Source organism: Leptosomus discolor, chromosome 4, assembly GCF_034619465.1.
Source record: "Leptosomus discolor isolate bLepDis1 chromosome 4, bLepDis1.hap2, whole genome shotgun sequence".
Taxonomy (NCBI): domain Eukaryota; kingdom Metazoa; phylum Chordata; class Aves; order Leptosomiformes; family Leptosomidae; genus Leptosomus; species Leptosomus discolor.
In genome coordinates, this window is record NC_141394.1 from 71,125,334 (window position 1) to 71,139,600 (window position 14,267).

Sequence of the window (14,267 nt, forward strand, 5' to 3'; positions counted from 1 at the left end):
GGTGGTTAAAAACAGCTATTTATGTAACAGAAGTGAAATTTCATACTGTTGTCCTAATCTCAAGTGTTTTCTTTCATCGTCATGCTTCCTTAAGAGGATCTGATAACTTTTATCTTATTTCTGCTGTAAAAACATGCAAACCATATATTTAAGTCAGAATCCCCTGGAGGATGTCATTTAGAAGGAATACTGTGCTATGATTGCTTCTCCCCTAGAACACTGTAAACTGCCTGGTGGTTTAATAGTTTGCTATTTGAAATACCGCATGTTAAGAGATGGAGATCTCAGTGTTTGGGATTGCATCTGCTAGGATTGTCTTCCACAAGTTTATTTTTACACTTCTGTTTGCTTTGCAGCAGTCCGAATGCTAGCTGCTGCTCCTCAGTGCTTTTTGACAAAATATGCAGTAGCTTCCTGGTCAATATTTGGGTATATCAAGTAATTATGCTGTAAATTCTTTTGTATTTACACACTTTTTCAAACGCCCTGCCCCCTCTTTTCAGTGTTACGTATTTCTCCAGATTCTAGATTTTGCTACTGCTTCGTAAAGTCTACAGATAATTTTTTTTTTCATTTTAACAATTCAAGTTCAAGAAGAATAATTTTACAGAATGTGATTAAGGTTAAGGTATGGCTTCTGAGTTTATGGGCATTTCAGACTTACATCTTAAATACGTGTTCTTCTATAATAATTTTTCAGCATGCGGTGACAAAACTAAGCTATTGGTTTGGCCTCTGCGTTTCATTATTAGAATTAAGCCTCATTACTCCTACTTCTGGATAGCTAGCAGTGTAAAGGAAGACATTAAATGTGTACATACATGTTTTAAAAGGATTTATCTGGTGCTACCAGAATTGAAGTAAGCCTGCTGATCTGAGTTTAGTTCTTGCTCTGACCTGGAAACTTCTCACTCTGACTGGTGTAAGGACTAGATCCAGTCTGTCTTGCTCATGTGGATGCAACCCTTGTTTCCTCCTGTTTTGTGACAGGTAACCTGGGGTCCCAGCTGGTTGAGTATAAAGAAGAGATGTACATAACGTCTGACTGTGGGAACACGTGGCGTCAGGTAGGAAACAGAAATCATCAAAGACACCTGAAAATAATGCTAGTGTACCAAATGTGATGAACTTTATAATGCTTAACTAAGCTTTATATACCCACGCTTTTAAGGGAGGTGGCTATTATTATTCCAATTTTGCTTGGAAACTGTGAGAGATTAAGGAGATGTTTTATAAAGACAAATCTGTCAGTCTGTCAGGTTCTGCTGAAACTTGAATGTTTTGGTCTCTTTAAAGATCCTATAAGTATCGTGCTTAAAAAAACATAGAGTCTGTTTACGTTTTAATAGTGTAAGTAATCTTCCTGTGCTATTGAAGTGGACTTGGGTTAGATCTTGCAGTTCAAATAGTCCAACCTAAAAGACATGGTTTCAGTAAAAGGCAGAAATTCTTCTGCTTCATAGTCTGAAAACTGATATTTAAGCTTAAATTTTGTTCTTCATTGAAACTGAGAAAGCAAAAAGAGATTTAAAAAAAAGAAACAGTAAACCTTTGAATGTCTTTTAGTATGATTTAATTAATTCTGGGACTATAAACAGGAAAAGTATTTAAAAAAGGACAGTCATGTAGTAGCTGAGGTGCCATTTGAATTCTGGGTGTCTTCTGCTTCCAATGCCCAGTGTCAATTTAAGCATTTCACCTTTATTATGTATTTTTTCCTAAATTGCTGTGTCGCAGCAATGCTTAATCACAGGGATTCTTTCTGTGTGTATATAGCAGTAACACACAATATGATCTGGAATCTACTTATAATGTATATCCAGGAGAAAAAAAATACATCTTCAAAGGACCAAAGTGTGTCAAGAAGTCATTTAATTTCAGTAAAAAATAGTGGTTTAGTGTTTAGGTGAAATAAAATTGTGTTATTTTCTGAGAAGTAAGTGTGAAAGTGTTCTCACTAGTGTTACTGAGCTTGGGGAGTTTGAGGTTAAAATACAGATGGTTTCTTTTGTTGCTGTTGTAGGGTGCCATTAATACTTCAAAAAAGGACTTTTTAAAAGAAATACATTATTTTTGTCATGATAATGTCCTCTGAGGTTTAAAAGATAAAATTCTATTCCAAATTCCTTCTTGAATTCTAGTGTATGATAAATAGGTGTTTAAATGCAAAAGCTTTCCAGGATTTACAGTGAGTACTGTGTTGTCTAACACTTCACAGAGGCCTTCTAATAATTTATTGTCACAATTTGACGAAGTTCTATAGTTTTTCTGGGGTGAAAGATAAGAATAAAAGAGTGAAGAGGATCAAATTCATATTTTTTCTGCTTTTTATTTGAGACACACTCAGGCAAATGATTTGTGATGAAACTTGACCTTAAGATGACTATTCATGCTGTCAAACCAACCGCAAACTGATCCCTCATTATGACAGTAAAATGAGAAACACAATTGCTGGCTTTGTTTTAATTAAAACTGCTACAAAGCCTTTGAAAGAGCTTACTCAATCTTAATATTTGTGATCAGAATGAAAATGTAGATTATTGTATGTATTTTATGGCCTCACTCTTCATGATCAAACAGTCCTTCCAGAGGTCAGTGGTACATTTCCTTTCTTTGTTGGAGTTCATGCAACAAAAGACAAGGCTTCAGTCAGATGATATGGGAATTATTTAGACAGTAAATTACAGGTCTTATGAGCTGGCAAAAGCACAATGGAGCTCATGTTTTGGCACAACTCTCTGGGTGGATTTAAGTCACTGATTTGGAAACTTTGTGGTTGTCATTAGTGAGTGCCTGTCACCTTTCTCAGGTGCCACACATGATGTTGAAGAGCTGTCTACAGACTAGAAGAGGAGCAATGTAGTCTGACAGAGCAACACAGAAAAGTAAATATAAAAGACTTGGGAGAAAAGGCAGTTCAAGGAATTAATTAAAAGCTTTCCTGAAATAACACTGGGTACCATTTTATGGCAAACTGAAATTTCTGACTGTGTATTGTACACCATTGCACTGTAAATAGCAGTAGTTTGGGAGCTGATTTACAAGTAGCTTAAAAATCTATGCAGCAGCAGTGATCTGGCCCATAGGAGAGGGGAATCTCACCTTGACATTATCATGAACTACGTGGGCTTAGATCATCTGAAGTGAACCACGAAGATGTAGCCTAAGGTGAACTTCTTGGACAGATATGTCTATTTGGAAGATTTCTCTGTCTATTACACCAGGAAAACAATATCATAAAATGTGTTAACGAACATGATACTGAGTCAGATAGATAAATAAATCTTGCATCCTGGGAGAAATGGGCTGCCTTTGAACACAATTTCAGACCATACAGGTTTTAATTTTCTTTGTCCTCTGTGGGGCCTGTTCTTTCAGTCATGATTTTTGAAATACTAGGATACTCTGTCAAATGCTAAGGATGGCCTTCTGTATACATATGAGTGTATATTATTTAAAAAAAAAAAATAATTCTGTTCACAGTAGTGGTTGCCATTGGTGTTTCAGCAGCAGAAAACCTTTCATATTTGATCTGCTACCCAAGTAGCTAGTGTAGCAACAAAACGCTCAATTAAGCTAATAAGGTTACACAGAGAGTCTGTTCTATATCTAGGAACTGAATCTAGATCTCTGGAGCTTTAGGCTAGTGCTTTGTTTGTTGGAATATTATTTCTCTGTGTCAACTCCTTTTGCACCAAAGCAATTTGGAAAACCGTTGTTTAGTGGAAATACTTGTTTTTCTGAAGACATCTTAAGAGATGGATGCTAACACCTTTAAGCACAACAGGAAAGGCTGCAGTCCCAGCCTCTCACCCCTGGGAAGGTCCAACTGGCTCATTCTGTGCAGGAAAAAACCCCTTCTGTTTCCAGATTTGAATTTAGAAATGGATGTCACTTGGTGAGAGAAGCAAGTGACTTCAAACATTTTTGGTTACTTTTGAAACTTCTGTATCTCAGAGTAAAATTGTGTGGAGTATATGCCTCAAGGATCATTTAAACGTGTTTTCATTGATTTCATGGAGCTCTCCTAATTGCTCCCCGCAGATATTCTAGCCTGAAATCGCTGCTGAAGTTGTTAAGACAGACACAAAAAAAACATTTAGAGGAGAGGTAGAGAAAAGAAGTTGGCATTATGATTATAAAGCTGAAAAAATTAGAGAAGGAAAAATGTAGAAATTGCTTATGAAAATCTAGCTCTTTATCAGCTGGCTACTAGTAAGGTTCATAATAAATTTATACCTGGCTTTAGTTAGTGAAGAGACGTATATCAGAATTTGTGGCTGACTGTGAACACATGTGTCTCATGTTTCTGGGTTTGAACTTCAGCTCTGGCACTGGGATCACCTTTGCATAAGTCCTTTGCAAACTGTTTGCCTTGGTTTTGTTTCCAAAAAATTAGAGATAAATATTTACTTTTGTGCTGAACTCCACAGGCATGAAATCGTTAGTTCTTTTCAGTGTACTGAAGAATTGCTTTCATAAGGAATTTCATACATTTTGGTTATAAATTGTTCAAAATGTGTGCAAGAAGAGCATGGTATAAAGATGGCATTAATACGCCTGTAATGTGTCTGCTGTGCTTTGTAGTGTGCTAAAGCTGGGGAACTAACATGGTGCATGAGGAAGTGCCATGATGCTTTTCTGGGAAAACCTAATTGGTTGAAGTGATGCAGATGCCAGCTTGCTTTGTCTTCACTATGATGATGAAGTTTTTGAACACTTTGGTGTTCCAGCATATACCATTCCATTTTGATTTGAGCAAAAGTTCAAGCAAAGTTTAGAGGAGGATCAAAACTCTGCTTGCATATCTGACTCCAGCTGATCTCATCCTTTTGAAGCACATCTAAAATTAATGTCTGTCCTTTACTGAATTCTCTTCTAAAATATGCAGCTGTGTGGAACAAGTAGATAGGACTGTAAATGCCTCATATCAGGGTTTCATCTGTAAATTGGCAACATTGAAAAACTGATCAGACACTTGAAGCCCTAGGATTCCCATAAAATATGCTCTTACTAGATGAGAGGAAGAGTGAATTCTCAACCCAAATTAAATGCGTACTATTTTTGAAGTAATTGTGAATGTGCTATAAGATACTTTTTCCCTCCTCCGGTCCAGTCTTGCTGATAAATCCTCTGAATTTAGCATTTAGTATTGCTAAAAAGAAGCATTTAATATTGTCAGTATTTTTTGTTCACAAGCCAAAGTAAAGCTAACTGTTATGTTTTTCACTTTGCTTTGTCAAAGTGTGTGGGAGGCTGCATGTTCATCTATTAACTGCTAAATATGTATACTAACTTTCACTTTATAACCTGCTTTTATGTTAAATGAACTTTCACAGATTAATAACATGAGTAAACCTTGCCTTAAAACAGATTTCAGATAAGGAAAAGGGAAAATATCTGCCTGTTCATTTATTTTAGTACTGCTGATGACCTCTGGAAAAATGAATGAAATTCATTTAGGAAATTTTGAATCCTTTATAACATTAGATCAATATTACATGTATTTTCATTCAGAACTCAGAGAGGCCACTGTGTGAGATTGCATAAATTTTCAATTTAAATAAATCTTTGACACTGGAAATACAGAAAGCATGCTTGCACCAACAATTTCAAGCTCTGTAGAGTCTGGAGAACATATGAGAAATTCACGGACAGCAGTACTTTTCTTATTTTTCTTTAAATTAGACTACAAAGCATTTTATTCTGCAAGATACACAGAATATGGCAAACACTGAAGTAAGGTGATAGGTCACTTAGTGATATATAACAGGAAGGAATGCAGAATGCATACTGTGAGAAATACAAGCTTGGGCTAAAATCGCTTTAGACAGTTTAATCTGACTGTGATTTGAACCTGAACGTTTTCTGATTCACCTGCTTAACTTTCTTTTCTTTTGCAGCTGGGAGAAATATAAAAGTTAAACTGACTTTTATGTCCTTTTCAATTTGAAGTGTGGACATTACAAAACATATAAGTCTTTTAATCCTGGTTTGCCCATACATTTTATTTCTGCTCTTTTGTACACTTGCCTAGCTAGCCTTTTTTTGTTTGACTTGTAGGTCTTTGAAGAAGAACATCACATCTTGTACCTGGACCATGGTGGAGTTATTGTGGCCATCAAAGACACCTCTATCCCTCTGAAAATACTCAAGTAATCCTACAGTCAATTAAAGTACAGCTATTGTGTATTGGAGACCTCAGGCAAAGTGTAGAGTTTAAGATGAGCATTTCCATGTGATTATGTATGAAACGCAGGTGGAGTCAGCTTAATTTAACATGCATTAAGTCAACAAAATGCAGGTGGATGTTTTCTTAAAGATTACTTCATTGTGCGGAAGGTACCATGGCAGAATGCATTAATCACAATAAAGTTTTCTTTCATCAGTGTAGGTATTTTTGCTTAAAAGGCTATCCTGGAACTCTACAGTACAAGTCATATTCAGCATGATTGTTATCTGCTGCTGGTTTGCACCAGCAGGATGTGGCAATGTTGCTCAACCGATGATGCATATGTGACTTAGGTATCCAGTCAGAATGGTTCATTGCTACTGTAGTAAAGCTCAGTCCCCTCCAAGGGCTGTGGTGAATGAAGATGTTGGAGAATGGCCCTGAGTTGCTCTGACAAGAGTAATATAATGTAGACTTTTGGAGCCAATGGGGAAAGGACTTCTGTGTGCTTATGTGCTATGTAACACAGTATGCAAGAAATCTGGTTCATCTGAGATATTAATGCACAAATTAACTCTAGTATGCGAAGATACTGTCATGTAGTGATAATGGAGCAAATGGCCTTCTCAGCTTGTTTGTCAGGAAAGGTTTGCTGCAAAGCATTTGTTATGAAATAACAAATTTTAAACTACATGATAGTGAGCAAAATATGGTAACCTTATGTCATGGCATACAAAATATCCTCTTTGGCATAAAAAACATAAGAGATCTTTATCACTTGTGACTAGGTTCATTTTTGCATAATAAATTAATAGGAACTATATATATACTTGGTTAGCTAGAATGAAGGCCATCATTAACCTGCTATCCAAAAGACCTGGAGGAAATGTACAGAAGAAAAGAGACTTTGATTCATAGATTTTGGGTGCACAGAGTATTTTAAATATGTTTTGCTGATTCATCAGCATCATTTGCAAATTTTTAAGTGCATGGTAGCAGCTGTGAAGGGCCATCAACTTGGTGCCCACAGTTACCACACCTCCCACATGTTTTAACAGTTGGGCTGTTTTGCCTCTCATGTTTCACTGACCTCTGCTTGACAGGTTTCTAGCTCAGAGACTATTAGAAAGAATGAAGTGTGAATTAAATTGCTCTTGAACCCACAAGGTAGCAAGATAGTTGTTGACAGACCTCGGTTTTTATCTGCCTGAGAATTTCAGTTCATGTGGCAAATTTATTATACACCTTCTAATAAAGTTGTGAGCCCCTGGATACGTTGCTGAGAAAAAAGATCACATTAATATGATGTACTGTCCAGGCATATTGTATTTTCATGATTGTAAATCCTGGACTTTAGTAGTGAGGGTTTGTGGGTTTTTTTGAATGAATTGATTCTGTTTCATGTAATAATAGTTGTAAATGAAAACCATTTCTGCTCTTTTTTAGATTCAGCATAGATGAAGGCCAGACATGGAGTACGCATAATTTTACCAGCACTTCAGTATTTGTAGATGGATTACTTAGTGAACCTGGAGATGAGACACTGGTCATGACGTAAGTTTCTAGTTTCATCTCTTTTTTTCAGGGCTCTCTCTTACGCACTGGAGCATATTTTTAATTGTGGATGGGAGATAGTCCTTGAATCAGTGACTTTTGCTTCTTGCAGTCACACAGACTCTTACACTGATCTCCAAACAGCCCTAGTGTGCAACATGTCTTTGAATATCTAAGTGCAGTATTTCAGATTGTAAAGATGAACTGTTATATTCATATGAAATTTCATGAAGTTACCACCAGGGAAAGTGGGATAACAGGATTACAAATACGAGAAACGTAGGTAAAAAAATAACTATTGCCTTTTTTTGTTTTCTACAGATGCTTAGGCAGAATTCAAAAATGTTCAATATCTATTCTTTCTTGTGAAAAATGTCGTCACGGTGTGAACAACTATATCGTTGTTGTAGTAACTGGTTCTGCAGCTGTGTAACCAAACAGTGTGCTAACAAATACACTTTTTTAGTCTGTGCAGGGACTAAGACAGATACTGTGAATAGAGTTAAAAATAACCAATTTCTGCAACTTAGGCCCCTGTTTATCTGTTCTTTTCCAAAGGGCCAGGGACGTTTGGATCTGAACTGTAGATTTTGCTCCATCTGTAAGACACAGAATCATAGAATCATATAACAGTTTGGGTTGGAAGGGACCTTAAATATCGTCTGGTTCCAACCCTCTGCCATGGGCAGGGACACCTTCTGCTAGACCAGGTTGCTCAAAGCCCCATCCAACCTGGCCTTGAACACTGCCAGGGAGGGGGCAGCCACAGCTGCTCTGGGCAACCTGTGCCAGTGTCTCACCACCCTCACAGTAGAGTTTCTTCCTAGTATCTAATCTAAATCTACCCTTTTTCAGTTTGAAGCTGTTACCCCTCATCCTATCACTACACTCCCTGATCAAGAGTTCCTCCCCACCTTTCCTATAGGCCCTCTTTAAGTCTCCCCGGAGCCTTCTCTTCTCCAGGCTGAACAAACCCAACTCTCTCAGCCTGTCCTCATAGGGGAGGTGCTGCAGCCCCCTGGTCATCTTCCTGGCCCTCTTCTGGACCCACTCGAGCAGGTCCATGTATGTCTTGTGCTGGGGGCCCCAGAGCTGAACACAGCACTGCAGGTGGGGTCTCACCAGAGCAGAGCGGGAGAATCACCTCCCTTGACCTGCTGGCCACACATCTCTTGATGCAGCCCAAGATGCCATTGGCTTTCTGGGCTGCAAGTGTACATTGCTGGCTCATATTCAGCTTTCCATCCACCAGCACCCTCAAGTCCTTTTCTACAGGCATAAATGCTAATATATTTTAGAAGTGTCTGAGAGTAGAAAATGCCTGTCCAATTAGGGAGAAAGGCATATGCTGACTGCAGCAGGAAAGGGGAATGCAGTCAGAGATGTGCAGGTTGTTACGTGTGCTCCTATCAGAACAGCTTGTGAGATCCTTTATATTGAAGTTCAATGTGTTCATGACAAGCTTTTTCTCCTAGGAGTTACAAATAGAGCTGCTTTTGACATGTGCCAGTAGCATTTTCCCCAGGGGGAAAAAAAAAAAAAAAAAGCCCAGTGTGGAGTTGTGTAAAGGTTCCTCAGCAAAACAGAAATCCTACCCAATGTACTTAAAGGCGTTGCGCCAAGTTTGTAACACTGTACTGCACTGAGGGGAATTTGGTCTATTTGTTCCTTCTTTCTTTCTCCACTGTCCCATTTATCCTCCATTATACATATATGACCTCAGAAGAACAGTATTATCCTACCATCTTCCCCTTCTCTCAAATATAGGATTTTTTAATGTTATAATATGTGCCACATGGAGATACTTATACCTCTGAATGAAAGATTTCCATTGATTTCCATGAAAGTAGAGGGATCAAAATCTTATCCTAAACTGTACTTACAGGCAGATAAAATGATATTTGATGACTGTATGCTCTATGTTTTAGGGTTTTTTTCATATTGAGTATCATTGAAAACAGTGATTTTGTGAAGTTGTATTTAAGTATCTGCCTGAATGGGCTAAAGAGCTCTTGTAAAACATGATGCCTTTTTGAAATCATCCATCTGAAATATATAAAACTGTAGCTCGATTTGGTACATGAGCCCAAATGGACAAAAAAGCAGCACGTGACTTTTATGTTTCTAAGGGCAGAACAAGAGTCTGACTCCAGCATCTCAATGCCAGGCTTGTAGGATCTTACTTTGCAGCTAGTTCTACTGAACACAGACATCAAACACTTACTGTTACGGTTTGGCCCTGAAAATACTTGCAGCCTTCCTACCAGACTCTAAAGATAATGAGAAGAATAAACCTGCAGTACATGTTCCCTTGTTGCTATTGTATCAGCTTCCTTGCCTCTCCTATTGCCTTTGACTGGGTTTTACCTTCAGGGTGATGTTGTCTGCCCAGTGGTGCTTTGTCTGACTTTACTTCTGTCTGGCTTAGGTCATTTTCTCTCAAAACTTGTGCACACTTGTACTCAGTTGCTGTGCATGAATTAATCTACAGTGATTTGCTGCTTTTGAGGAATGTCATGCACTGATACACACTCCCTGGGGAAAAAAAAATCAACAATGCCATTTTTTTCATTTTATTAGACAAAAAATGTTTTTTTCTTCTGGGTAGAACATGGTAAAATGAACTTGTATATGGTAATGGAAAGAAATTAGTAGTGTCTTTGACCCTGAGGAATCCCCAAATCCATTACTAAGGACCTACTCTGACATATTTTACTTGTACAGGAATTTAATTTTCTCCCTTTGGTATGGAGTTTGTTTGAATAAGGACTTTGAATAGAGTCCAGTGTCAAAATCTGCATGAATTAGGAGACATAGCATAATTCTGAAGTGGGAAGGTAATAACTGAAAAAGTCTACGGCAAAATTGTGGAACAGACACTATTTCATTTAAAGTGTTTAGAATAAACTCACAAAAGGGTTAAACAGTATTTTACTTGTATGGCAAGTGTCTGTTACTGCAGGGTAAAATCCTGGTTCCACTGAAGTCAGCTTAGGGATTTCCTCAGGGTTTTTAATTTGTATTAATTCCACAAAAAGGTTGACTGGAAAGATGTTAAGGGACCTGGTAACACTATGTATAAGAGAGAATTCTCGTTCTCCAGCATGGTGACTGGGATGTTGAGATGACTTGGGACTTCCATTTGAATTCCTGTTCTATCCTAACTTATCCAAAATGAAGTGGAGTGGTAAACTTCGCTGAAGAAAGAGGGGAATGTGAACCTGGTTGCCTCAAGTCTCTCTTCATTTCAGAAAGTTTTGTGTTTTCTCCAAAACAGAGAAAAAACAAAGGTTGAGTTGTCAAAAGTTTTCATGAAGCTGAGTTGTCATCTGCCAGTCGACATTAATCTAAATCATTCATCTAAATCCCCTGCAGTATTCAAACTATTTACAGTCAAATGCCAAGGAAAAAATATTTTGTTCCTTTGTGCTCTGCAATAGACCTACTTAAGATTTTTAGGAGTGTTAAGTGGTAAAGTTTTCAAAAACTTAAGGAAACTCATTCTGTGTGAAAATCCATTTCTAAATAGACGTAGTTAAGAATTTTAGGAAAGATAAGCAATAATGTATTCATAAAGTTTAGGAAATTCGGTCTTTGTAAAAATCAGTTTCTAAATGAAGAGCTCAGATCCACCATTTATTGCTAAATGAGTAAGTAAGGTTTGCTAACAAATTATCTCAACTAATTGATATAGATTAATCAAAATAGTGCATGGACTAGTAGGCTTTATTTTGTTCTAAATTCTTTAAGAATTAAAGTTACTGCAACCCAGTGTGTACTTAAAGGTATATTCTATTTGGGAAAAATCACTTAATAGCAATGGATTGAGTAATGGCCTAAGTCAATGGAAAAAGGAAGAATTTTTGTTTGTCTGAAATATTGATGTTCTGCTTCAGAGGAGGTAGTTCATATAATGAAAGTTTCAAACCTGTTAAAATTAATTCTAAATCACAGTTCAGCTTCTGAGAGTGTTTCCCAAACCAGGTTATTTAGGTTGCACTGTAAACCCAGTAGGCACGATAACCATGGTACCACAGACCCTTTTAAAAGGCCAATATGAAGTTACATAAAAGGACTGCTTTTCTTTATGTCAGGTAGAATCAACAGCTTCCTTAAGGGTAATTGTATTTTTTCCAGAGGGTTTTTTTCCCTGTGGTCTCATAGAGTAACAACTTAAGATGCTGCTGGGAAATTTAGGACATCTCTAAACTGCAGAATCCTGTGTGTGCATTTTGCTGTCTTAAAAGTCCGATGTTGCATTGGGTTCCTAGGTGATAATGGAAGCAAGAAAATAGTCTAGTTTCAATTTAATCAAACTGAGGTGGATATGATATTAACAGGTGTTAGATGTTAGGGAGAACCATCTGGATTTTTGCTACTGTCACTTCTGCTAGGAATGCCAGCCTCACCTTTAACAACATTGATAACAGTCAATGTTATGTGTAGTTTGTGGGGCTTATTGTTGTACGAGACAGGGCAGCACACTACCTTTCCTGTTGTCTTTGAGGAACTTACTACGTCGAGGTACTTCTCTGTGTTGAGAATTCTTCACCACTAACCTTGTCATACTGCAACCCTTAAAAAAGATAGATAAATGGTAGATAAAGCCTTATTATGTAAATGAATAGCTGATTTCCCAAGACAAGTTCTAGGTTTTATTTGCAGCTAGTTAATCTCTTGTTTGAGAAGTGTTGCTTAGTTGTGAAGTGGTTGTTCTGCTCTGCATAATGAGGAATATATCTGTCTGTCAATAGATGGAGGAAACATACAGAAAGACAGGAAGAGAATGGTGAAAACAGTATTGGAAAAGCAAACTGGTTACTCTATTTCAATCTAGCTAATCCAGATGTTGTACAGATGCCTGTTTAGTGGCAAGTCTAATGGTTTTGCTGGCATCTCTGTGGACACAGATGTTAGCAGAGCAAGTCGGTGCATTAGTGTCATTGCCAACCAGTGGCCTTGGAGCCAAGACTATGGCACTGCCCCTGTCTCTCCCTCTGCTCAAAAGAAGTTCGGTGGGTAAAGCTTTATTTTTATCTTTTCTTTCTGTAAAGTTTTCATAACATATTCAGAAGCATGGGAACATGGTGCGTTCAGTGTCTTGCTAAAGCCCATATTTAATACATTTTGAGGGCAGACCTGGAAATATATTTCAAGAAGAGGAACTGGAAAGTTAGGAATCCATGTCGTGTAAGAATCTTTTATCACTTTGTCCCTATTTAAAGGATGAGATAAGGAGAGAAAAAGGGTGACACATGACTTTTGCGTTCAGCTAGAGTCTTTGAGTCATTTTGAGTCTCTGTCTACTGAATGAGTGCCTGCAGCTGTGGTGCTCCAACTTCTCTTTCAGGGAGACTGTTCCATTTTAGTTTCTAGTTGTAATAAATTGTGATGATGAAGTAGACATTAGAAACTTAGGCAAACAATAACATAGTTCAAACATTTTACTTGATTTTGGGTGGGGCCTTGAACTCCATGTGGCTATATTTTGCTGTCAAGATGAAGGAGCCTCAATTTAGGTGATCATAGGCTATTTACTCTGGCTCTGCCAGGTGAAGTCTGAATGAAGAATTTCCCAACTGTGAGAAAAGAGAGCTGATTTTTAAATATGTAAGTACAAAAAAAAAAAAAAGTATTAGCTACAGAATTAATTATAAAATTTTGTTAGTATCCTGAATTAATTTGATCTTTAAGTGAGATGACAGCAGAGAGCTGAATGATGCAAAACTATCCTCTGCAATGTCATATGTTTCTCTTTAAATGAATCCATTTTATTCACTGTCCAGCTTATATTTACTTCTGCATAAGGCATCTGGGTAGGCACTAAATCTTCTATTTTTTCCAGACAGTTTACATGTTAAAAGGTTGTTCTTGGGCAGGAATTTACCAAATAGATGGAAAAAAATGTTGGAAGTAATTCACAAACATCATGGAGCTGCTGAGCTTCTGGATAAAATGGGAACATGTTATCCTGCTCCTCCCCAGCACTACTCAGAACCTACTCAGAACCTAAGCATTCATTTCCATTCTTTTTCCCCAAAAGAGCTGATACCAAGATGTTTTCATGTAAAAGAATGAATGGCAATTATTATTTTGGGGGGATCAGGAAACAACGATAAAACCTATTTTGGTCCACTTTCAACGAAATTGTTTCTTCTCCTCATTTTTCACTTTGGCAGCCAAACCAAAAAAAAAACAAACCCCACTCCCAAAACCCCCTACCCTTCTCTTTAGTGCATTAAGTATATGCATGTGTTTGCAGTTTAAGGTACTTAAATCATAAGTGCCCCAGCATATTTGCACATCATCTGTTGTGTACACAAGCACTGTTTATATGCAGTTGCTTTATGTAAGCAGGTGTCTACTTTTGCACATGGAAACATTCATCATTTCTGTAGTTGCAATTTAGGAAGGCCACTGAAAATGTGGCCTCTGTTACATGCTTTTGCGAATTAGAAAAATATGCTGAATTTTAATCTTGATGTATAACAGACTGCAGCTTGAATCTTACATTACTTTCATCCATTTTACTACTGGACCC

The 14,267-nt window shown here is 37.5% G+C and overlaps 1 protein-coding gene across 2 annotated transcripts in view; it reads left to right on the forward strand.

Moving 5' to 3' along the window:
* Window positions 1–14,267, forward strand: part of SORCS2 (sortilin related VPS10 domain containing receptor 2) — a 571,536-nt gene that overhangs the window by 512,093 nt on the left and 45,176 nt on the right. For both annotated transcript variants that reach the window (XM_086463685.1, XM_086463683.1), the window contains exons 12-14: window positions 991–1,067; window positions 6,064–6,155; window positions 7,619–7,726. In XM_086463685.1, coding sequence (XP_086319811.1) covers window positions 991–1,067; window positions 6,064–6,155; window positions 7,619–7,726 — 277 coding nt within the window. The remainder of the gene's footprint in view (window positions 1–990; window positions 1,068–6,063; window positions 6,156–7,618; window positions 7,727–14,267) is intronic.